The sequence below is a fragment of the Acanthochromis polyacanthus genome, chromosome 13 (genome assembly GCF_021347895.1).
Source record: "Acanthochromis polyacanthus isolate Apoly-LR-REF ecotype Palm Island chromosome 13, KAUST_Apoly_ChrSc, whole genome shotgun sequence".
In the NCBI taxonomy this organism is placed as follows: Eukaryota; Metazoa; Chordata; class Actinopteri; family Pomacentridae; genus Acanthochromis; species Acanthochromis polyacanthus.
The window spans coordinates 17,709,089-17,733,485 of record NC_067125.1 but is presented as its reverse complement, the minus strand read 5'-3'; the positions used below and the strand labels follow the sequence as shown (position 1 = coordinate 17,733,485).

At 40.8% G+C, this 24,397-nt stretch overlaps 1 protein-coding gene across 8 annotated transcripts in view; it reads left to right on the top strand.

Moving 5' to 3' along the window:
- trip12 (thyroid hormone receptor interactor 12) overlaps positions 1–24,156 on the top strand; it is a 31,438-nt gene extending 7,282 nt beyond the window's left edge. For 5 of the 8 annotated variants that reach the window (XM_022192597.2, XM_022192594.2, XM_051957813.1 and 2 more), the window contains 38 exons: positions 451–556; positions 1,575–1,711; positions 1,993–2,076; positions 2,185–2,280; positions 2,359–2,510; positions 2,727–2,762; positions 3,262–3,357; positions 4,160–4,261; positions 4,353–4,514; positions 5,476–5,544; positions 5,681–5,846; positions 6,335–6,452; positions 8,978–9,134; positions 9,436–9,589; positions 10,183–10,411; positions 10,563–10,681; positions 11,140–11,347; positions 11,692–11,792; positions 13,328–13,502; positions 13,666–13,807; positions 14,010–14,201; positions 14,425–14,576; positions 14,670–14,827; positions 15,105–15,178; positions 15,315–15,514; positions 16,003–16,130; positions 16,336–16,487; positions 17,346–17,488; positions 17,622–17,778; positions 17,950–18,048; positions 18,136–18,250; positions 18,560–18,714; positions 19,034–19,198; positions 19,471–19,635; positions 19,736–19,849; positions 21,993–22,087; positions 22,479–22,582; positions 22,704–24,156. In XM_022192597.2, the coding sequence (XP_022048289.1) occupies positions 451–556; positions 1,575–1,711; positions 1,993–2,076; positions 2,185–2,280; positions 2,359–2,510; positions 2,727–2,762; positions 3,262–3,357; positions 4,160–4,261; positions 4,353–4,514; positions 5,476–5,544; positions 5,681–5,846; positions 6,335–6,452; positions 8,978–9,134; positions 9,436–9,589; positions 10,183–10,411; positions 10,563–10,681; positions 11,140–11,347; positions 11,692–11,792; positions 13,328–13,502; positions 13,666–13,807; positions 14,010–14,201; positions 14,425–14,576; positions 14,670–14,827; positions 15,105–15,178; positions 15,315–15,514; positions 16,003–16,130; positions 16,336–16,487; positions 17,346–17,488; positions 17,622–17,778; positions 17,950–18,048; positions 18,136–18,250; positions 18,560–18,714; positions 19,034–19,198; positions 19,471–19,635; positions 19,736–19,849; positions 21,993–22,087; positions 22,479–22,582; positions 22,704–22,900 (5,174 nt within the window). In that variant the 3' untranslated portion in view covers positions 22,901–24,156. The remainder of the gene's footprint in view (positions 1–450; positions 557–1,574; positions 1,712–1,992; positions 2,077–2,184; positions 2,281–2,358; positions 2,511–2,726; positions 2,763–3,261; positions 3,358–4,159; positions 4,262–4,352; positions 4,515–5,475; positions 5,545–5,680; positions 5,847–6,334; positions 6,453–8,977; positions 9,135–9,435; positions 9,590–10,182; positions 10,412–10,562; positions 10,682–11,139; positions 11,348–11,691; positions 11,793–13,327; positions 13,503–13,665; positions 13,808–14,009; positions 14,202–14,424; positions 14,577–14,669; positions 14,828–15,104; positions 15,179–15,314; positions 15,515–16,002; positions 16,131–16,335; positions 16,488–17,345; positions 17,489–17,621; positions 17,779–17,949; positions 18,049–18,135; positions 18,251–18,559; positions 18,715–19,033; positions 19,199–19,470; positions 19,636–19,735; positions 19,850–21,992; positions 22,088–22,478; positions 22,583–22,703) is intronic. The other 3 variants (XM_022192598.2, XM_022192595.2, XM_022192596.2) reach the window with 2 other exon arrangements.
- The last annotated feature ends 241 nt before the right edge of the window (positions 24,157–24,397 follow it).

Here is a 24,397-nt window from a genome sequence, read left to right as displayed (position 1 = left end):
AATTCATTTAGTCCTACCTTTTTAGGTTTATTTTTGCACTACTGAATTATGAGTCACAGATCTAGCATGAAGGTTGTTCTGTCATAGGGCCATGGTTGTGTTACTATTAATACCCATTTGGTCGGTGGTAGAGGCAACACTGAGCCTTTACTGTATTGGAAAGTAATACTAAGCAATGCTCAGCATCAAACTTTACTCTAATAGCTAAACTGACCAAAGTTTTTCAGACCTATGAGCAAAAACTAAACATGGAAGGTTGTTTTCTATTTTACTACAGTCATAATGATACATAGAGGAAAAAGGCTTTGTGTCATCTGGCCAAAACATCAACACAAATATCATGCTGGTTTTGATTTACATTGTATTGAGGATGTATTTCAGTCACAAGAACTTGATACCGATGTTGGTGCCCAGTCAAGAAGTACTTAAATGTCACCTACTTCACTGCAGGTTTGAGGAAATCCACTAAGAAGCGTAGCGAGTCTCCTCCAGCAGAGCTCCCCAGCTTTCGGCGGAGCACACGCCAGAAGACCACGGGCTCCTGTGCCAGCACCAGGTATGAGTTACACTAAGGACTTGGTATACATTGTAGTTAAAAATTGGGAGAAATGTACCAATCTTCAGTTTCGTCAGCCTCAGTTTAATGTACACTACGGACCACTGCAAAAGCCAAAGCTTTACATTATAACCAACATGTTTTTAGGATTTAGTGCAGGCCAGCACAGTGAATGGTAGTAGTTTCACCAGTTGTACCCAATAAACCTGCATCAGAGCTTATGTTTTTAAAAGTTTCAACAAAACAAATGTCAGAGTACCAACAAAGTACAATTATGACTACTATTTTATTTGGTAAGAGTTTTTTTTTAATTAAATCACTTGTACAGAAGAAATTTTGTTATAACCGTTAAAAATCCTCAACTTCAATTAAAAGGGTGTGCAAATAATATAATATTATTTCTCAAGCATATTTTGGACTTTCCACAATTAAATAAACATTTAAAATGCTCCTCTAATTGAAAACTCTTTTACGAAACAGCCCTTGTAGATAGCATCTCTTGGTTTCTTCTTAGGTAAATCTGACATTAGAATGTTGTAAGATTAGAATATCTCTTTTCAAAATCATTTTTGGTCACACATCTGACTTGCATGTGCTGCAGTACCTGAGTGGAGACAAGAGGCCTCTCTGCTAACAACTGACCAGCTAGTGTCTACTACAGTATCAAAGTATCACAGTTTATTTCTAGTATCTCATGAAACAAAAACAGATTTGACCGAGGTGACGTCATTATTGACAAGTACAACATATCAGCTGTGTGACGAATGACCTCAAATATACACAAAAAATTGTGTAAGACCACAAGAGCCAGTGACAGCATATCGATCTGAAACAGTACAAACCTGGATGTTACACCAATGTGCATTTACTGTTTTGATACTTGCCGTCCTCAAAAACATGTGGTGTAGTTTTTACAACCCTGTGTCACACTCTGTCCTGTGATGACAAAGAACATATGGCACTTTGTAATTTTTCTGCTGTCACTTATATTGACAATCTTTTTGAACTCATATCACAGTCGGCGGGGCTCAGGCCTGGGCAAGCGCGGGGCAGCCGACGCTCGCCGACAGGAGAAAATGGCCGACTCCGACAACAACCAAGATGGGGCCAACTCATCAGCTGCTCGCACCGATGAGGCATCACAAGGAGCTTCAGGTACCTATAACACCAAATTTATGTTGTCATGATCTGGGCCATAGGCCATGACAAAGATGAGAATGAACCTTTAAAAGGCCGAAAGAATGAAACTGAAATAAATCTGGATATGAGTTGTGGATCATCAGTGAAACCAAGAAGAAAGTTCCATAAAATTACATGGGGATGAAATGTCTTCAGCATCAGAGTTTCAGGCTTCAACTGCCATTAACTTCTAGATTTTCATTTTTACTGTTATGCTTTCAATGTGAATTTTATTTTCATGCAATATCTGTGTCTAGCTTCAAGCTCAGTTGCTGGAGCAGTGGGCATGACCACCTCTGGAGAGAGTGAATCTGATGATTCTGAAATGGGAAGGCTTCAAGGTATGTTGTAACACCTCTCAGATTTTCCATTTGATCACAACTAAAAGTCAGTATTTTACCTATTGTACATAGTTGCCCTCTAAACCTTGCTCTTTGTGTTCCTTGTAGCCTTACTGGAGGCCAGAGGTCTCCCCCCACATCTCTTTGGACCCCTGGGACCCCGCATGTCACAACTGTTTCACAGGACCATAGGCAGTGGAGCCAGTGAGTGCAGTCTTCTTACACTCACATCACAGTTAAGCTGTAAATATCTGTGGAATAAAATTACAACCCCTATTTCAGGTTCTAAGGCTCAGCAGCTCCTGCAGGGCCTTCAGGCTACAGGTGACGAGTCTCAACAGCTCCAAGCTGCAATTGAGATGTGCCAGCTGCTGGTGATGGGCAATGAGGAAACTCTTGGTGGATTTCCTGTCAAAAGCGTGGTGCCTGCTTTGGTAGGTCTGCTGCTTTCAGCCATTAACTTTTCAATGCTGCACGGATATTAAACAGGGCCATCCTGCACTTTTTTTGAAGTTGTGCCTCACCTATGCATGAATTTGTTCTACATTGTTTTTTGTATTGAGAACATGCCCTTCAGAGAGGAAGAATATTAATTTTTTCAGTGTGATGTTCTAAACTGGCATGTTAATTCTCTCAACCTTCTTCCACAGATTACACTGTTACAAATGGAGCATAACTTTGATATTGTGAGTATAAATTTTTATTGCTTATAATGTACAGCCATGGCCATAAGTTTGGACACAAGTACCATGACACTTGTGAATCTTAGAAAATACCACAAAATTGTCACTTACAATACAGTACACAACTCCTGAGAACTATATTAAGTTTCATATTTAAAAAAACATCAAAGGAGTTTGGTGTCATTTTCTTATTCTTACCAAATTCGGTTGTACTGCATTTTTTTTTGTTATTTTCTTCTAATATTATGTTTTGGGAACAAAGTTGTTCCAATTGTTGGATTTTATTGATAATATTATATCCCTTGTTGATTTGTTGACTAATTAAAGTGGTGCTGTCAAAAAATATTAGTTATGTTCTGTAATAGACATCAAAACAGACATAGTCAGTCATGCTGTGTCCAAACTTATGGCCATGGCTGTAGTTGCCTTTTTTGTTTAATTTACTTCCTTGTAATAGAACTGATTTTTTTTTTGTGTGTGTGCCTTTGCTGTGTGCACACAGATGAATCACGCCTCACGTGCACTCACTTACATGATGGAGGCACTCCCTCGATCTTCTGCTGTGGTGGTCGATGCTATTCCTGTCTTCCTGGAGAAGGTAAGAGACTGCTGTCTGTAGCTACATTCATACTATTCTTTTTTTTTTGTTGAAGCCTATAACTTCTGCTAAATTTATACCTACTGTCCACACGGTAGATCCAACACTCTGGTGTTTTAGGACCTCTAAAACTGAGACTTCTGTAAACAATTGATACCGTTTTAGTATGAATACTGCCAGGATGCATTTTAGTCTGGACAGATAGATGCTAAGACTGTCTGAAACAGTGAGGCGGACATGTTTACTTTTTGATTGTGTCTCACTGTCACTACATGATGTTCTCTGATTCATGCTCCCCATACTTTTCGCTAGCTGAGCTGCTAGCTGAGCTGCTAGCTGAGCTGCTAAGCTGCCTGCCTGGCTAAATACTGGAGCTATGTCGAAAATTCATTTCTCCATCACTCACATGTATGAAATGACATTTGAAAAAAAACGAAGTTCCCCTTTAAGGAAGTGCTTAACTGCACTTTTCCATCTCTGGTCTTACTTTTTGCCATGGCTGTTTTTCACTTATAGTATTTGAACAACTAAGCAGCCAGCGTCCTGCTTCATTTTTAAAGTGACACCACCATGCCCAGTGTACACAAATGGTCATGTGGTATGCTATATATGATATTTTCAGGACTGTTGAGATGCGTAGAGATTATTTCTGAAACATAGTCAGAATGCTTGTCTGGACAGCGTTTGTATAAAGCAAAAATATATCAGTGTGGATGTAGTGTTCTTCTGTCCCTAATTGCTTGTTAATTCACAGGGGTAGTCTTTTGATTGCTAATGGTTTGTTCCATCTTCTTGTTTGCAGCTTCAGGTGATCCAGTTCATTGACGTAGCAGAGCAGGCCCTGACTGCCTTGGAGATGCTGTCAAGGCGACACAGCAAAGCCATTTTGCAGGCTGTAAGTGTTGTAAGTCTTTTTTTGCACCCATAATTCAGAGTTCTCTCTCTGATGGCCACTATTCTACACGGTTATAATGCTAACATGTCATCCCTCACAGGGTGGGCTTGCCGACTGCCTCCTCTACCTGGAGTTCTTCAGCATCAATGCTCAGAGGAATGCCTTGGCCATTGCAGCTAACTGCTGCCAGAGCATCACTCCAGATGAATTCCACTTTGTTGCTGATTCTCTGCCACTGTTGACTCAGAGACTCACACACCAGGTATGCTTTTCTCATGTCAAACAAGGATTGACTATTAAATGCAACAACATGACAGCAGCAGTTTTGGTCAAGCTGTACTTAGTAAAGGAACCCTCACATTCCATAATTCAGATTGACAATGAATATGCGGAGAAACATTTAGAAAACAGGTTTGATTATTTTTCCATGTCACCAGTGATGACCAAGACCCCCACTGGGGAGAAGAAAACTGTATTGCTCAAACCTATCATGTTAAATATTTGTGTTCTTCAAACAAAACTGCATTTAGGTCAGGTAGGAGAAAGAACATTGCTTGGCTAAAGTAGCTTGTCTGGCTTTTTATTTTCTATTTAGGGCAGAGTACTGTCAGTTTCAATACAGATAACTGTCAAAAACTGAATACATGTTGACACAGTTACATTGTTCACGTATTGTAAGTCAATTTTGATAATTACACAGGACTGATCTTCTTGCTGAACTATCAGCTGCAAGAGTATAAAATAATGAGGTGTAATAAAACTGGGAACTAGGAATAATGTTTCAACTGAGAAACAAAACCACCTGGTTTGCATTTGTGTAAACTATCTAGTTTCTCATCACTTTGTACTGTGGTACATCGTTCAGTTTGACACGGATTACAGTACTAGTGGCAGCCAGCAGAAGTAGTTTGTTCTCCCATTACATTGAATATGTTTTAGTGCAGTTTGTAGAAGTTGCTGAAAATTTCGTATCACATTTGCATAGCAGTGTTGTCTACAGCAATACTGAAAAAACAAATCCACAAAGGCACCAAAATTGTTTTGACACACTTCATGAAATAAGTATTGCACATTTGGTGAGGTACAGTACTTTTTTTTTGTACCTCTGTAACATGACGGTCACACATCAGTGCTCAAAATAGTTCTTACCTCAGTTACTTATTCACTGAAAATCTTTCAAAAAAAAGGTTCTTCCTCATTGTGACTGTGTTTACTTGTCTCAGGATAAAAAGTCAGTTGAAAGCACGTGTCTCTGTTTTGCCCGACTGGTGGACAACTTTCAACATGAAGAGGTCTGTACCTTCATTTTTTTTTAAAGACTTAACATTATGTTTGCTGTGTCAGTCGTTATCATTTAAATATTATCACCTCCATTTGCCATCTGGCTCCCAAGCTAATCTGTATGTATGTTTGGGTTTATATCAACAGAACCTGCTGCAGGAGGTAGCATCGCGGGACCTGTTAACCAACATTCAGCAGCTGCTGGTAGTGACCCCTCCTGTACTCAGCTCGGGAATGTTCATCATGGTCGTGCGCATGTTTTCGCTCATGTGCTCTAACTGCCCATGCCTGGCAGTCCAGCTTATGAAACAGAGTGAGTAGCCCTGCACGCAACAGACCACTCAATACTTGCGCCTTCTATCAATGCTGTGAAGCAAACTGCAACAGTGCATTGTTGTCTCATTTTGAGAAATTTCCTCTTTTTTTTTTCTAACAGACTTAATTGTTAATCCCACCAGTATTCATCAAGCCAGTATGGTTAAAGTACTGCCTTTCAACTACTCTGAAATTTAGTTTCTGATTTCATTGTAAAGATTTTCTGCAGTCTTCATTTGCCAACACAACATTTAGCACGTCGCTAACTTGTATCCATGAACTGTGAACTGTGAACTTTTGCGAGCAAATCCACACTTTCTGTAGCTGAGACGTTCAATGTCCCCTCACCAGCTCACATTTCATTGACTGCGTCTTAACTTTGATTTCACTTAATGGACTTTTATTAGTAGTTTAGGATTCTTGTTTGTTCAAGTCACAACAAGGCAACTAACAACAAAAATGTCTTGTGATATGTTTTTTACACAGACATAGCAGAAACTCTGCGATTCCTCTTATGTGGTGCATCAAATGGCAGCTGCCAGGAGCAGATTGAACTGGTACCCCGGAGCCCCCAGGAGCTCTATGAACTGACTTCCCTCATATGGTAAGATCTCTTTGCTAAGATCACACTGGATAATACAGCAAATGTGTTTCAGTGTTGGGCAGGCGCCTGTCAAAGTGTAGCTCAGCTGTCTACATCCGACCAGATAACTGAGAGAATTGTAACAAGCTAAGCTACACCATCATGGCAAACGTAGTTCACTACATTTGAGCTACTTGTAAAATGGATTTTTTTTAAACATGCCATTTCATATTGTCTTGTTAATTGTTGCTTACAGACTGTGTAAAAAAAATAAATAAAAAAAAACTGCTAGTAGTTCATGCTGATTGCCACTTCAGAAATGCTTGGGGAAAATGTCACCTGTGTGGACACTAACCCAGTATTTGCTACTGATAGTTTGGTGAAGAAAACATCACATGTTGGTAAATTAGTGAAGCTAATGATGAACACTGAGTATTTTTGGAATTGGGATGAGCTAACCCTGGAATTTATGGAAACTGCAAGTAAAAATGTGTTTCCTGAATTAGAAAATGCTGTTGACTGATGTATGAAAAGATGTGGAAGCCAGTGGAATGTCCTGTCTTTTTCTGCACAATTTACAGAATCTGTGGGCTCCACATCAGTTTGGCATACAACAGTTACATACATGTCACTTTTGCTTCTTGCTTCTCCAAGACTTTGACCACAGACAAAATCATTTTGCCACGATAGTCCATTAACAGTGATACTTCAGTTTCAGTTTTCTCTATTGAAGGTGCAACTGCTAAAATACACACGTGGACAAAATTGTTGGTACCCCTCAGTTAAAGAAGGAAAAACCCACAATTCTCACTGAAATCACTTGAAACTCACAAAAGTAACAATAAATAAAAATTTATTGAAAATTAAATAATCAAAAACAGCCATTACTTTTGAATTGTTGATTAACATAATTATTTAAAAAAACAAACTAATGAAACAGGCCTGGACAAAAATGATGGTACCTCTATAAAAGATTGAAAACTATTTGACCAGAGTGACATGATTAACTCAGGTGTGTCATTTAATTGACATCACAGGTGTTTCCAAACTCATAATCAGTCAGTCTGCCTATTTAAAGGGAGACAAGTAGTCACCCTGCTGTTTGGTGAAAAGGTGTGTACCACACTGAACATGGACAACAGAAAGCGAAGGAGAGAATTGTCCCAGGACATCCGAAAAAAAATTATAGACAAACATCTTAAAGGTAAAGGCTATAAGACCATCTCTAAACAGCTTGAAGTTCCTGTGACAACAGTGGCTCATATTATTCAGAAGTTCAAGACCCACGGGACAGTAGCCAACCTCCCTGGACGTGGCCGCAAGAGGAAAATTGATGACAAATTGAAGAGACGGATCGTTGGAATTGTATCCAAAGAGCCCAGAGCAACCTCCAAAGAAATTAAAGGTGAACTCCAAGGCCAAGGTACATCAGTGTCAGATCGCACCATTCGTCGTTGTTTGAGCCAAAGTGGACTTCATGGGAGACGACCAAGGAGGACACCACTGCTGAAAAAAACTCATAAAAAAGCCAGACTGGAATTTGCAAAAATGCATGTTGACAAGCCACAAAGCTTCTGGGAGAATGTCCTTTGGACAGATGAGACCAAACTGGAGCTTTTTGGTAAGGCACATCAACTCTATGTTCATAGACTCAAAAACCAAGCATACGAAGAAAAGAACACTGTCCCTACGGTGAAACATGGAGGAGGCTCAGTAATGTTTTGGGGCTGCTTTGCTGCATCTGGCACAGGGTGTCTTGAAAGTGTGCAAGGTACGATGAAATCTGAAGACTATCAAGGCATTCTGGAGAGAAATGTGCTGCCTAGTGTCAGAAAGCTTGGTCTCAGTCGCAGGTCATGGGTCTTCCAACAGGACAACCATCCAAAACACACAGCCAAAAACACACAAGAATGGCTGAGAGAAAAGCGTTGGACTATTCTAAAGTGGCCTTCTATGAGCCCAGATCTGAATCCCATTGAACATATGTGGAAGGAGCTGAAACATGCCATTTGGAGAAGACACCCATCAAACCTGAGACAACTGGAGCTGTTTGCTCATGAGGAGTGGGCCAAAATACCTGTTGACAGCTGCAGAACGCTCATTGACAAATACAGAAATCGTTTAATTGCAGTGATTGCCTCAAAAGGTTGTGCAACAAAATATTAAGTTATGGGTACCATCATTTTTGTCCAGCCCTATTTCATTAGTTTGTTTTTTTAAATAATTATGTTAATCAACAATTCAAAAGTGATGGCTGATTTTGATTATTTAATTTTCAATAAATTTTTATTTATTGTTACTTTTGTGAGTTTCAAGTGATTTCAGTGAGAATTGTGGGTTTTTCCTTCTTTAACTGAGGGGTACCAACAATTTTGTCCACGTGTGTACATGACAGAAAAATCTGTTAATGCATCAGTGTGTCTTGTCTGTCTTTTTAGGAGGGTCATTTAAAGTGTATTCAAACCTATTTCACCTGGTGGTATTTTAACTAAAATGAGACTGAATACAATTTTGTTGCTTTCTGAAACCACTTTTATGTCCTACAGTGAGTTGATGCCCTGCCTGCCTAGAGAGGGCATCTTTGCAGTTGACGTAATGCTGAAGAAGGGCAGTGCCCAGACAACAGAGGGGGCGATTTGGCAGTGGAGGGATGACCGAGGACTGTGGCATCCTTACAACCGCATTGATAGCCGCATTATTGAGGTAGAAATGACTGTCACTTGCATCTTATGTTGTTTGAATCAGTGCAATACATACCTCCAGAAATGTAAAATGTTTGAGTGCAAGGTTGAAATGTTAGCATGCGCTTTGGTCAGTCATTCTGGACCTCTGTTAGACGACAGGGTGACGACCTGAACAATAAAATGTGGTCAAATCTTAAGTTTCTTGACGACATTAAGGGTATTTAGTCTGACAGCGTCACCTCTTTTATTTACACACGCAGTTTTCTGGGGCTTACCTGATACTGACATTGGGTGTATTTGGTGACCGTCTTGCCTTGCAGACAGCCCACCAGAATGGGGAAGATGAGATCAGTTTGTCCACTCTGGGCCGTGTGTACACAATTGACTTCAACTCTATGCAGCAGATCAATGAAGACACAGGAACAGCACGCGGTATCCAGAGGAAGCCGAACCCTCTTGCAAACCCCAACACAGGTAATATAGCTTTTGGAATATCAGATTTGTGTAGAGATGACTGTGTTGTATTTTTCTTACAATATAAGAGACAGGACAGGCATTTGGTGAGTGAACCAATGTATCAAGCTCATAAAGCAAACTAGCTAGGTCCTTAAAGAATCTAAATAAAGAGCTCTCAGCATATGATGCCTTCAAAAGTGACACTGAATGTTTAAACTGCTGTTCTGACTAGGGTGGTTGCTATATTCAGCTTGCAGTCATTATATTAACAATTACAACAGTGATGCATAAATAGAATAAGAAAAAAACAAAAGCGAGTGCTCAGTTATGAACTACAGTATTTTGATGTTATTTTATAATCAGGTAAATTGCCCTGCGATTACTGAGTGATGTCAGTAGACTTATGTAGTCTACCTTCTTGATGCTTTGCCCGTTTCTCACTCCTGGATAAGTGTTTTCGTTTGTTCAAGAAAAGATTGTGGCGGCTGTTGTTAAAGACGAAGCCATCAGCAGAAAGCTACAATCAGTCTTTTGCTCTTTCCAAACATGTAACTGTGACAGTTTTAAGCGTAGTTGTTGAGATAAACCTGACCTGTTATGTCTGTCTCCAGGGAGTCACCAAGAAGTTCGTAGAGAAGATGCACGAGCCCAGTTGATGAAGGAAGACCCTGAGCTGGCAAAGTGCTTTATCAAAACTCTGTTTGGGGTCTTGTATGAGGTCTACAGCTCATCAGCTGGCCCTGCTGTCAGACACAAGTGCCTTAGAGCCATCCTCAGGATCATCTACTTTGCTGATGCAGAGCTGCTGAAGGATGTGCTGAGGAACCATGCTGTGTCCAGGTAACGGCTGTTGGCTGACATTATAGCAGATTAGAGAGTTGTCTTACACGGACTTCTTTGATGTATGTCAAAGAAACAAAGGAATTTCGCATCAGTCTTTGAGTTAAAGTATACTGGCTTTTAATATATTTTTGTATACTTATTTCTACAGTCACATTGCCTCCATGCTGTCCAGCCAGGACCTGAAGATTGTAGTGGGTTCTCTGCAGATGGCTGAGATCCTTATGCAGAAGCTGCCGGATGTCTTCAGTGTCTATTTCAGAAGAGAAGGTAGTTTATGGAAAAATTTTCTCTCCAAAAGTGATTATCTATATTAATAGAGTAAATTCCATGACACAGATGCTTTGAAGATGGAAAGCATTGTGTAGTTGGTAACAATCTGCCACTTTTTGCATCTTTCTACTCTGTAGAAGCTTTAGTTGTTTAGAGTCATGCAAAGAAAAAAAATATTTTAAGCGATCTCCATATGTCAAATATTTTTTCTGTTCCTATCTAAAGTTTTCCATGGTCCACACGACAAGTGGTTTCCTGCAGTGTGGAAACAATTTATTTTGCCAGTAAAGTTTTTTGCTGATAGTGTATTTCCATTCACAGTTCCTTACTCCCTGCATTGCCTATATTTTATGTTGGACCACACTGACTCTTGTTGTAACTGGTATGAAATCTTTGTGCGTTGTGCTTTTTTAAGGCTTTGTTGTAGTAGCCCTTCTTTCTCATTTCTCTTCCAGGTGTAATGCACCAGGTAAAGAACCTGGCAGAGTCTGAGAGCTTTCTAGTCACTAGTCCCCCGAAGGCTTGCCCAAGTGGTACTGCTAGTCTCTGCACTACCACCATCAGCACTGCATCCACCACATCTGCTAATAATGCAACTCCTGACCTGGGTTCACCCAGCTTCCAGCACAGCATGGACGACTCACTGGACCTCAGCCCGCAGGGGTGAGTCTGAGAACATATCTGGCTTCAGTTTTACTGTTTACAGAAGTGTTTCAAAAAATACCTTTTCAGCACAGACCTACATTCAGGGTCACTCTGCAGACTGAGCTCATGAACACAAATGCACGCTGACAAATCACCTACAATCAGTTTAAACAAATTTTGTGAACAATTGGCTCTATAAATTGCAAACTAGAACTCTAAACAGACATATTCATGTTTCCTCAGTTCATGAATGTTACAGTTTATTATTATATTTTAATGCATGTATCTATGTCTGTTGTTGTAATGAACAAGCACATTTTTAAACCCCAAAATCATTGTGGAAATGATTCTCTCCCACCAAGGCGGCTAAGTGATGTCCTAAAGAGGAAAAGACTACCTAAAAGAGGGCCCAGAAGGCCGAAATACTCTCCCCCAAGAGACGATGATAAAGTTGACAATCAGGGTGAGTTTAACTGTCCTTGTATATCTGATGGTTGATGAGTCCCATAAACACATTTTGCGACATGTAAAAACATTAAATGATATTTGTTCAATTTGCCCCATAGGAAAACATCTACAGAGAGGCACATGAATGCCTTTTTTAATTACAGAATTTAGGAATATGTTAATCTTGGTCCATTTTTTTATCCAAAACACATCTTACAAATTCCTGGATCAAACAAAGGACAGAGAGAAGAGGACCACAGGTGGCCAGTTAACTCTATGTTTAGAACCCATTTTAGATATTAGCTTCCCTTTTTTTAATCTGACTGCAACTGGCTTCATGTCTGAATTAGCACTCTGGTCGTGTTTCCATAAAGTTGTACTATCACAATCAGTGTAGTTTAAGTTGTATCTGCCGATTTTTGGTCGACTTTTTCCACAAGTGTTCATCACCAAATTATTTGGTCCAAAAATATCACAGAAAGACACATTTGCAGCCAAAATCATAAAACACCTTTCACTTTGCTCTTCACATCTATTACAAACTGAAATGTCCATAAAAACAGAACTTAAATTCATTGAAGACAGAACAGGTCAGATTCATGAGGCTCACCAATAATGAATGTTATACAGATTTTGACCAAACTGCTAACAGCCTCCATATGTTAGTAGAAGAATTTCTTCCAGGTTTATTATTAAATACGTGCAGCATCAATCACTGACAGGATCCAGAGCAAGAGTTGCACGCATTTATACAACAGCAGTGACTTCATTATTTACTTAGTTGTTAATTATCTCCAAAAAGGAAACAGAATTGATCAGGATTTAGCAGTGAGTTACACTATGAACTTTTTATCACTTCAGACAGCTAAGCTGTTCCACATAGAGTCACAGCTGATAAAATGCAGTTAAAACATTAGTCACATAGTGCCATCCTCTGGTCGATTCCTGAGCTCCATCACAGCTGTCAGGATCTGTTTTTATTTTGCTGTTGGTAAAGTAGCATTCAGATGACCAATACACATGGACAGACTTTTAGGTGTTTAGGGACTCATAAATAAATGATGGGTACTAGTTTTTGGACAGTTTGATAAGCTTTCTGTTTACTTTGATTTAGTAACTGGTTTATCAGTGCATTTTTATGCATTATAGATCACTTGATGCACTGTCCAATCTGACCTGTATGACAGACACCTCACATGCACTGTGACTGAAGTCATGAGGAAGATGAATATAATGGTGATCCGCGTTTAAATGCCAGAATGCCATCACTTTTATGGATTGATAAAGTCAGCAATATAGCATGTCCCATGTCTGGGAAAAAAAACGATCCCCACCAAAAATAATATAACCTAAAGAGACTGTGACTAGTGGCCAGGAGGACGGAAGGACAGAAGGACAGATTCCACAGGCTCATACAGCTGAGGACCAGACAACACAAGTCCCAGCCATCAGCCTGTGTTACTTCTAAAAACAATTGACGTCACTAATGCAAAACTACATCTGGGACAATGCTCTATAACACTGTTGTAACTTTCCTAATTTTCTTTGCAGCCAAGAGCCCTACTAGTACTCAGTCACCCAAATCATCCTTCTTGGCCAGTCTCAATCCCAAGACCTGGGGGAAGCTGGGTGCTCAGACCAACAATGCCAACTCAGAGCCCTCACGCACAGCCGGGGTGAGTGGCCTGGCGAGGGCACCTCCCAAGGACTCGATTTCAAATAACAGGTACGACCATGAGACTTAATGAAGACAGTTTGTCCTTTTCCTCACTCCTTATTCTAGTAAATCACACTCTTTATGTGATTCGTGTTAATGCAGAATGATCGGTCACAGGCTAATGAGTGGACTGTTGTATGTTATCAGTGAGTTTCTTTTTGTTATTTTGCAGAGACAAAATCAAGGCCTGGATTAAGGAACAGGCAAGTAAGTTTGTGGAGCGCTACTTCAACTCTGAAAATGTGGATGGCAGCAATCCTGCATTGAATGTACTCCAGAGACTTTGCACAGCCACTGAGCAGCTCAGCCTGCAGGTAATAGATACACTCTGTGAAAAAATACACATTCTTGAGCTGCAAACATAAAATAATAGTCTTAACAAGAATTAGCAGTAGAAATGAGCAAAAGTGGAAACTGTCGGGTCCTAGTAATATGTATTTGTTTTGTTCAAAGTGATTGTTTTAAATATTGTTGCATACCAAGACTGAGACATTTTTATAATTTTGTTTTTCTCAGGTGGACGGTGGTATGGAGTGCCTAGTGGAGATCTCCAGTATTGTATCAGAATCTGATGTGTCATCATTTGAGATCCAGCACAGTGGGCTGGTGAAGCAGCTCCTGGTCTACTTGACCTCCAACACAGACAGGGATTTGTTGAGTCGCGATGTGCGGCTCAAGAGGTTCCTACATGTGTTCGCTGGCTGCCCGGTGAGAAAATATATTGTATTACTATGAAACTATTAGGACCACCGAAGTCTAAAAAATTGTATGTGGTATACAGTGACCTATTTGTTCTCTCACATTTATGTTTTGCACAGTCTTCAAAGAGGGTGGGCACTGAGCATACACACTGGAGGGTTGGTGACTTGCGCCAAGTTTGCTTTCTCTTGTTGTCCCATGTTAAATATATCCTCTGCTATGTGGTTTCCAGGTTCCAGGAATGGAGCCTGTAGGTCGTCTGGACCCGACAGAGAATGCGCCTTACCTGGCACTGGTGCACAAGATGAACAGCTGCCTGAGCCAAATGGAGCAGTTCCCTGTCAAAGTGCATGACTTCCCCAGTGGCAACGGCAATGGCAGCAGGTCCGTGGCTTTTCATAGATTTCATATCTTACCTTTTGAAATTGTATTGTTTTGTATTCATGTTTTTATGATGTTCTGATTTTCTCTCTCCAGGGGATCTCAGGCGCTGAAGTTCTTCAACACTCATCAGCTCAAGTGTCAGCTGCAGAGACACCCAGATTGCACTAATGTTAAACAATGGAAAGGCGGCCCTGTGAAGATTGACCCCCTTGCCCTGGTGCAAGCCATTGAGAGATATCTTGTTGTCAGAGGTGAGGGACGGCTCACATAGCCTTTGAGAGGTTGTAGCTTAACATGTCTTTGAATGCAGATGGAGCTTTCAGGGACTCTTACGAACAAGAAGAGCTCATTCAGAAATATAAACCGTTTTCAGTGTTCACACCAATCCTCTGCCAGCCCCAGCTGAAGACACTGCTTGTTTATATTTCTTAAGGCACCTGTACTCCTTCTGTATTATCCAGATGACCAAAAATTGTTCTTGAATTTTTGTAATTTGATTCTTGTTAACCGAAGATGTTGTCTCTCCAGGATATGGGCGAATCAGGGAAGAGGATGAAGACAGTGATGATGATGGTTCAGATGATGAAATCGATGAATCACTGGTATGTGATTCCATTCATGCCACATACAGCTTAACCGTAACTTTCATGTTATAACTTTAAAATAGAGAAAACACCATATAATGATTTTTCGAGTTAATATTACTAATGTACTATATGTAATCTCTTGGTTGCTCAGGCGGCACAGTTCCTGAATTCTGGTAGTGTGCGTCACCGGCTACAGTTCTACATTGGTGACCACCTGCTGCCATACAACATGACGGTATACCAGGCTGTAAGGCAGTACAGTCTTCAGGCAGAGGAGGAAAGAGAATCGACAGACGATGAGGCAAACCCACTTGGGCGAGCTGGAATCTGGACCAAAACGCACACAATATGGTAAAATCCTCAAAAATACATTCTTAAATGACTCTGTACCACAACTTTTCCTAAAGATTAGGTCCAATGGCTCTTACAATTGCTCTCTGCTTTTTTATAAATGTCTGTTGTGGCTTGAGAAACAAGACGGTACACTTTTTCTTTGGGCTACTTTTTGAATTTTAGCAAGGCCTTGAAAGGTCATTCAAACTGAATGATGTTCTCTTATTTAGCCATGCAAATTTACGAGCCAAATCATTTACCAAAAAATGCAAGACAGTAATAGTTTATGTTAAGAGTGTTGTTACAGAAGTAAATCATTGACAACATCGGGGCACTACACACAAGCACATCTTTAATGTTCAGGAGCTGCTTTTAAAACAATTGCTGTAAAATTCGTAATTTTAAAATACTTCTGTTGCATTTAGAAAGAGCTCTTGAAATGTTTAAAAATACACACACTCTTAAAAGCATATTGAGACAAGATGTTCTGTCTCATCTCCTGACAGGTATAAGCCTGTGAGAGAGGATGAGGATGGTAGCAAAGACGCTGTGGGTGGAAAGAGAGGCAGAGCCCAGACTGCTCCCACCAAAACCTCACCTCGCAACGCCAAGAAACAGGATGAGCTGTGGCATGGTGAGAATCTTTAGGGTTTGTTCAGACTATATTCACTATTGCTAACTGGCTTTGTATCAAGAAATATTTGTGACCTGATCAAGAAGACAATATTTTAAGTATGTGGTCAGTGTAAGAATCACACAGCTTCTCATTATTGTGTTTCCTACAAGTCTGAATGTGTACGGTCAGTTTCATTAAAGCTGTCGATTGCTGTTGCTTCCAGATGGTGTATGTCCCAGCGTCATCAATCCTTTAGAGACATACCTCACTTCGGAGCCACCAGAGACCATAACCTTTGATGACCCCTCTTTAGAGGTCAACCTGCTGCTGAGGGTCCTGCACTCCATCAGTAGATACTGGTTCTACTTGTATGATGTAAGTGTCCTCACCACACAGCTGTGAGGAAAAAAGAATGACCGTGTAACAGTTTGTTTGTGTCCAAGTTGCCGTATGCTGCCTTGAACTGTAAATTCTAAAGTTTGTGATAATATTTTATTGAGAGCTGTGCCAGACTCCACAGTTTCAGGCCTTTTACCGCTTAACTACACACAGAATTACACGTAACATGCATTTGCATTTTAAGATTTATTCAGTTCCTAAGTTTATTGTGTCAGAGTTTATGGCTCTCTGAAAATGCATCGAGATGTCACAAGCCTGACCCTCTGATTGGGACTGAAGTCAGTCAAGGCATTTTTTAAGTGATCAGAATCTGCAAGACCCTGAGACCAATTCCTGGTTTACATCTGCTGTCACGTTTGTTGAAAATTTGAACTTTTTCTTTATTATATGCAGCACTATCAATTATCAGGTGATACTGTCAATACAGCAAATGTTTTAATGGCCATATATGCTGAAACTGCCATCAAAACCATGAACACATGATACTGGACGCAAAGATGTTCAAAACACTTTGTTATAGCACCTCTTTGTCTCGCTGAACTCCTGCAATATTCTCTGCCTCCCTCCTCTGGTCGCTTTAGTACTAAACGGTTAGAGGCTACACCTGGTGGCTCAGCCAGGTACTACAGCTAGTCTACAATACTTGGAGTGTGTCTTCTCTCGAAAAAGGTTATCAGCTGTCTGTAGATACTAAATACTAAAAAACCTAGATCACATCAGGTCAAGGGCAAAAAATAACTTGATTGGGACATCGGTAATTACAATCTACCAGGACTATTCATAGCTCAGCAAGATAAAATGTTAAAGTAATACATGTTTTTCATTGTTTTACAGAATGCTGCATGTAAGGAAATTATTCCAACCAGTGAGTTCATTAACAGTAAGCTGACAGCCAAAGCCAACCGTCAGCTACAAGACCCGCTGGTCATCATGACAGGCAACATCCCTACTTGGCTCATCGAGCTTGGAAAGACCTGGTAAGGCCTCTTCACTGATTCATCTGGATTGCACAGCTTGACTACAAAGCAAATACCAGTGAGGAAAGATGTGTTTGAGTCGTTATTTTGTCATTACAGCACCTTTTTTTTTTTTTTCTCTCCGTCTCCACAGCCCCTTCTTCTTCCCCTTCGACACCCGGCAGATGTTGTTTTATGTCACTGCCTTTGATCGCGACAGAGCCATGCAACGCCTGCTGGACACAAATCCTGAGATCAACCAGTCAGATTCTCAGGACAGCAGAGTTGCGCCACGCCTCGACAGGAAAAAGGTGCAGTGTGTTTAATAGAGGATGTGTTGTCACGTTGAAGCACTGCAGATGTCACTGGCCCATCTAGTAAAATCCAGCAGTTATACATTTGGGTTTCTGCAACTTGCCGATAGCGTAACACACCTTAGTTGTCATCAGTCATGCCATTCTCTCCCTTGTCTTGTGTTTCAGAGGACGATAAACCGTGACGAGCTCCTGAAACAGGCCGAGTCTGTGATGCAGGACCTTGGCAGTTCCAGGGCAATGCTTGAGATTCAGTATGAGAATGAGGTACCTTTTAATTTCTCTTCTCTGAATACTGAAACTTTGAAACTTGACTGTTATCTCCATTGAGTCTCAACTTTTATTATCTTTCAGGTTGGCACAGGTCTTGGCCCAACTCTGGAGTTCTATGCTCTGGTGTCTCAAGAGCTCCAGCGGGCTGATCTTGGTCTTTGGAGAGGCGAAGAGGTTACTTTGGCCAATCCTAAAGGTACCACCATAGATCCTGTAACTGCACCCTCATACACAGAATACACATTAAAGCATGTCTCATTAGTTATGTAACATGATAACCTGTTATGGTGAAAATCACTGAGATATTCTTTGTTCCACTCTATCACACCTGTTTTGGATCATGTGAGTTTCTTGCTTTGTAGGAATGTCATGATTCATAGGACCATTATTTGAATTAATTAATATCAATTTATGAAGTCAAATTTCTAAATATGATTACACTGTATGCAGTGTAGTCGTGGTTTTCTGGCTTAACACTGACCACGCTGTATTCCTTACTCAACAGGAAACCAAGAGGGGACTAAGTACATGTTCAGCTCCAGAGGACTGTTTGCTGTTCCCTTCGGCAGGACAACCAAACCAGCACACATAGCCAAAATCAAAATGAAGTTCCGTTTCCTAGGAAAGCTGATGGCCAAAGCCATTATGGACTTCAGACTGGTAACAACTTCTGTTTTCTTCTCCGTCTTTGTCAGAACACTCATGTTTTCAACTGACCATAGCCAGTTAACAAAGCTCTGCTAAATTCATTTTATTTAGAAATGCTGAAGTCAGTGTCTGTGTAATGCTAGTTGGATTTGTATTTAGTGTTTGTGTATTTTTTGTGAAGATGTCCTTTTTGAAATGTACACATTTGCAGACTATTGGATTAGAGTTAGCATTCACCAAATACTGCAGCATTCCAAACGTCACAGACCCACAAAATTTGCTGTGCATTGTTTTTGTTTTGACTGTTCCTTCTGCTCTGTGTTCTTTCTAGCTGGACCTGCCCCTGGGGCTGCCATTTTACAAGTGGATGCTCCGGCATGAGATGTCTATAAGCTCCCATGACCTGGTGAACATTGATCCCAGTGTGGCCAAGTCCATCCAGCACTTGGAGGATATTATCCGCCAGAAGAAGAGGCTGGAACAGGACCGGTCACAGGTAGAGAACGGCACAGAGAACTTGGGTTTAGTGGACTGGTACCAGAGTGTGGTTCTGCGGAGGGGTTCTAGTGGTGTTGCACGTTTCATGAAAGCATTTACCTCTAAATGTAATACTGATATCCTCGTCACCACCTGGTAATAATATCACCTGGAGTAATATCTGTTTCATTTAGATTACATTCCATCCCCATGTTGTTAATGTTGACATGCAAAACAGCTTTTCTATTTCATTTTTCTGCATCTGTAAACCTGTTTGTTTGTGTCTGTCAGACGAGGGAGACCCTACAGCAGGCCTTGGAGAGCCTGAACATGAACGGCTGCTCAGTGGAGGACCTCGGGTTGGACTTCACCCTCCCAGGATTCCCAAACATTGAGCTGAAAAAAGGTGGCAAAGACGTCCCGGTCACAATCTACAACCTGGAGGAGTACCTCAGGGTACGTGGTAAAGCTTTCTTTGAAACGCTCACTTTTCTGTTATTATTGTCTTTCCTAATAGTAACCCTGGTGCAACTATGTGTTTTTTTTCTCCTTCTAGTTGGTGGTGTACTGGACTCTAAATGAAGGAGTGTCCAGACAGTTTGAGTCATTTAGGGAAGGGTTTGAGTCAGTCTTCCCCTTGCATCACCTGCAGTATTTCTATCCAGAAGAGGTAAGAAACTTTCTGTACTTTATTCTCCTTTTTAGTCCTTTTTAAATTGCTCTGTACTCAGAAAAGCCAGCACTGTTTAAAGGTTTGGTAAATGTGTTAATCAAAAGGCCTCATTGACAGGGTCACTGCTCTTACAGCAGCTCACTGATGCTTTAAGCAAAAAGAGCTCTGTTGTGTTATTTTCTTTGACATATCAGTTTTCATCTGTACTGTACTGATTGATAAGCAAGGTTCCCACACGTCCTGGAAATCCTGGAAAATGACTGACCAATTTTCCAGTCATGGAAAACATATGGAAAGTGAGAAAATAAGGTCAAATGTCCTGGAAACGGTTAACTTGTTCTGGAAAAATATTTATCCTCCCTCTGTCAATGCAAATGGGTTACAAGTTATGCGCATGCATGTCTGTTGTCACCGTATTTTCTGGGCAACATTAAGGCATATAATATATATAAAATAGCGCTTCTCTGCTTCGAGCCGGCGCAGCGCCCCATGTGACGCTACCAGCCAATCAAATTTGCATTCCCCTGAGTTGGCTGTAACTTACGAGATGAAACACAACTCTGATATCGGCATAGCGGCGACTTAACAGGTATGGGCCACGTTTCACTCAGTAGTTCACAGTTGTTTTATTGTCTGATAAAAATAAGGGAATGAAAACATTAGGAATTCTGTTGTGTGGGTGGTGTGGGTGTTGCGACACCCGCACTTTTACTGAAACATCATTTCATCCGCCTCACTGCCGAGGTGTGTGGTGGTGTCCGCATAAATGTACATCTTCCCACAACAGTTGAGGGTGCAGCTGAGTGTTTCATGTCTGAAATCAAACTTTCAGTCGATGACGCCGGTCAACACCATAGAATACAGTCTATGGTCAACACAGATAAAGTCTCTGTTGCGAAAAGTCCACCTGCGTATGATGGTGACGTCACGGTGACATCGCTCACTTCACCTCCTACGTCTCAATCGGTGGTCGAGTTGCAGACACTGGAATGCGAATTTAGCGTGCACACGCTAATAAGCAAGAATGTCTACTACAGAGTAAACAATCAACATGTCAGTCTGCAAACGCAACACGGAATATCAGAGGGCAGAGTTTCTCAGTAAACGAGGTTATAAACGATGGAACTAGGAGAGATAAGGACCAGATGAGCACGAGGGTGAACTGTCCTGGCTACTGTTTACATGTCACTGTGCACATTTTTTCCTGACTGAACCAAACTTTACCCTCTTAAACCCTGATCAGCAAATGAAGCTACATTTGGGCATATTCTGGATATGGCATATTTAGGGCTGTCTTTTGGAACACTGGGTGGCATATTTTTGGGTAATTTGTTTTATAATCTGATCACATTTTTTCAGGTGTATACTGGCATACCAAGAGCACATATTGGTATTTTTCAGGTTCGTATTAAGGTCACATTTTGGCTTTATGTCATTTTCTGGGCACATTTTGTTACAGTTGAAGCACATTGTGGCATTTTTGTCCATATTTTTGCATTAAATTGTCCAGTAGGCAGCAGAGCCATATTAGGCTCCATATGGGCTTAAGAGGGTGAAGAAAAACACATTATCTTCATGAGAAATGCAGCTGCAAGGTGTGCAGAAAATCTGAGTTAAGCAATAAACTGATATGAAACAAAGGAAATTGGTCAGTGATTTATTGAAAATATCCTAATATTTTAAAATCAGTTGCAACAGAGAAAGTAGGAGAGAAGAGAAAGTAGAGTTGGGAATTCCCCAGTTGAACACTGTAACTCCAGTTTGTCATGCTAGTGAACTGTTACGCTGTAATCTGTGGTTGTGTTTGCATTATTCTATGATACATCTGCCATAATTATTTTTCATAGATAAATTATAGCCATAGATACACATCAAATGTCTGAGTAATAAATATAGAAACAATCTGGGTAAATGCAAGTTACAGCTGTAGTAAAGAATGCTTCCAAAGAATGAGGGGGACGGGAACGTATTGGTGGATGATGTGATAACATGTCTGTACCGACTGGAAATGTCCTCGAAAATCATTTCGGGGAAAGAGTGGGAACCCTGATAAGGAATTAGTCATTTTTACACACTGGTAAAGAACTGTAATCATGATCTATGTTGATGAATTGTGCATCATTTCTTACATTTTCTGTAGCTTGACCAGTTGCTGTGTGGCAGTAAATCTGAGACGTGGGATGTCAAGACGCTGATGGAGTGCTGTCGACCAGACCACGGATACACACACGACAGGTGAGCCCAAACTATGACGTGTTAAAAAACTGTAAACAGAAAAGAGCTGCTTCAAAATACCTAACTTACATAAGCTTCAGTCATAAATTACTCCAGTGTCTGAATAATTGTAAATCCCAGCATTTCTTAGCATTTTATGCAAACAAGATGAATATGACAGTTTCCTGATGACAGCTGATGTTATCAATAATGCCACATTTGGTTGAGTTTGGCTCTACCAGGCCATTTTGTATGTTCCTACATCTACCTACAGAACCAGAGTGCTGTTGTATGAATAGACCACTGTTAAAGACCGGAGGCATAGTTCCGATAGTTTAAGAATAGAGTACAACAACATATGCATTCAATCTTAAGTTATGTCTGACGTTTATTTCATCCCGTGTTTCTGCAGCCGTGCAGTTCGGTTCCTGTTTGAGGTGTTGAGCAGCTTCGATGCCGAGCAGCAGAGACTCTTTCTGCAGTTTGTCACAGGGAGCCCAAGACTGCCTGTCGGAGGTGAGTCATCCACACTCATTATTCAACAGGATCAGTGTCTGAAATTCAGCCAAGCAGGCTGAGACATGTTTGCACTATAAGTCCGCCGCACGCTCACCCAGATGTTGCACTTGTCTGTCAGGTTTCCGGAGCCTGAATCCCCCTCTGACGATTGTGAGGAAGACGTTCGAGTCGACAGAGAACCCGGATGATTTCCTCCCCTCAGTCATGACCTGCGTCAACTACCTGAAGCTGCCTGACTACTCCAGCATAGAGATCATGCGAGAGAAACTGTTGATCGCGGCCCGTGAGGGCCAGCAGTCTTTCCACCTTTCCTGATCTCATCACATCTCACATTCAAATGCCTTCTACAGCGACTGATGAAATCATGACTTCCTTCTTAGTTTTTTTGTAATCACATACATTAAGGCTACGTGTACAGCCTTCTTGTTAGAGAAAGCAGCTTGCAGAAAAATTAAGACTTTAAATATATATTTGCTGCCCCTGTCTCTCAAAAAAAATTATAAAAAATAAAAAAATGGAAAGGTGTTCCATGACTCAGAACTTAAAATATAAAAAAAAGAGAGAGTAAAACTTATATCAGTAGTTGAGTAATGTTAAAAAGATGAAAACATCTGGGTGACATTTTAAATTGCATTGCTATGTGATATTTAAAAAAAGGGATGTCTCCTCTCCAGAGTGGTGGACAACGTCTCTGGGTGTCGGGGAGGAAGGGGAGGGGGGGTCCATTGAGCAAGCTAGGTTTACTTTAGCTCCAAAGATCATTTGTACAGACAAATTTGCAGACTTTGCTCATTCTACACATTTGATAGAATAGCTCTTTGTTTTCATGTCTCCCCTCAGTTTGTTCACATTTTGTTCTGTATTATATTGGCCCCAGTTTGTGTGTCGCATTTTGGTTCGGCTTCCCCCCACCCCCCGTGTGTCTTTGCTTCAAGTTGTGGAAACGAGAGTTGCGGTTGGTTGAATGCGGGTAGTGATGAGCTCATATTATCTTTTTTTTTTTCCCCTCTACCCAAGTTGAGATTGTGTTCTGGCCTCCTTATTATAGAGAGCATCAGCTCAAATGAAGAGTTGTAACCAATGTGTTGATCAGGTAAATTTGTTTTGCTCTTATTTTGATAGAGTTAGTGTCTTTCTGTTGAGCCCTACTGGATGTGTAGGGTTATCTTGGTAGACCAAGCTCTGAGCAACCCTCGACAAATGTAGCTGGGCACAAAATTTGGCTGGTCTCATTTTGTCGTTTCATGGCCAGATAGCATTTCAAGTTCATTTATGGAATAAAGTATATATGCAGTTTCACACCCTGTTTGAGGTGGGAATGTCTGCTTTACCTTTTTTTAATTTTCTATATTGTCTTTATTTCTTGCTGTAGTTGATTATTGTTTTTTTTTCTTTGCACTGCTGGCTTGGAACAAACCGTGGTGTGCACCTGCAGTCTGTGGCCAGGGGAGGGCGCCACTGTATGCTCTCCTGGCCCAATCGTTCATGTGCTGGTTTCTAAGATCTGCAATAATTTACTGCATCAGGTTCATGTTTTTACCTGAACATAAATAAAGTAACTGTTTGACTCATATTTTCTCACTGTTAGTTTTATTTCTCTGTCACTGCAGCAGTTTTCAAAGCTGATTTTTAATCACTTAAATATATTGTCAGGGCCAGTCATATCTCACTGGTTCACTGTGGGACTCGGTTGTGGACAGGTTTAGGTCAGTTGCCATGGAGACGGTGGTTATTTCTTTGAGTCACCTGGAATGTTGCTCTTTAGGGCTCAGCAGGGTTTAACGACACTATTGGTCAGTACTCCAGGTCTTT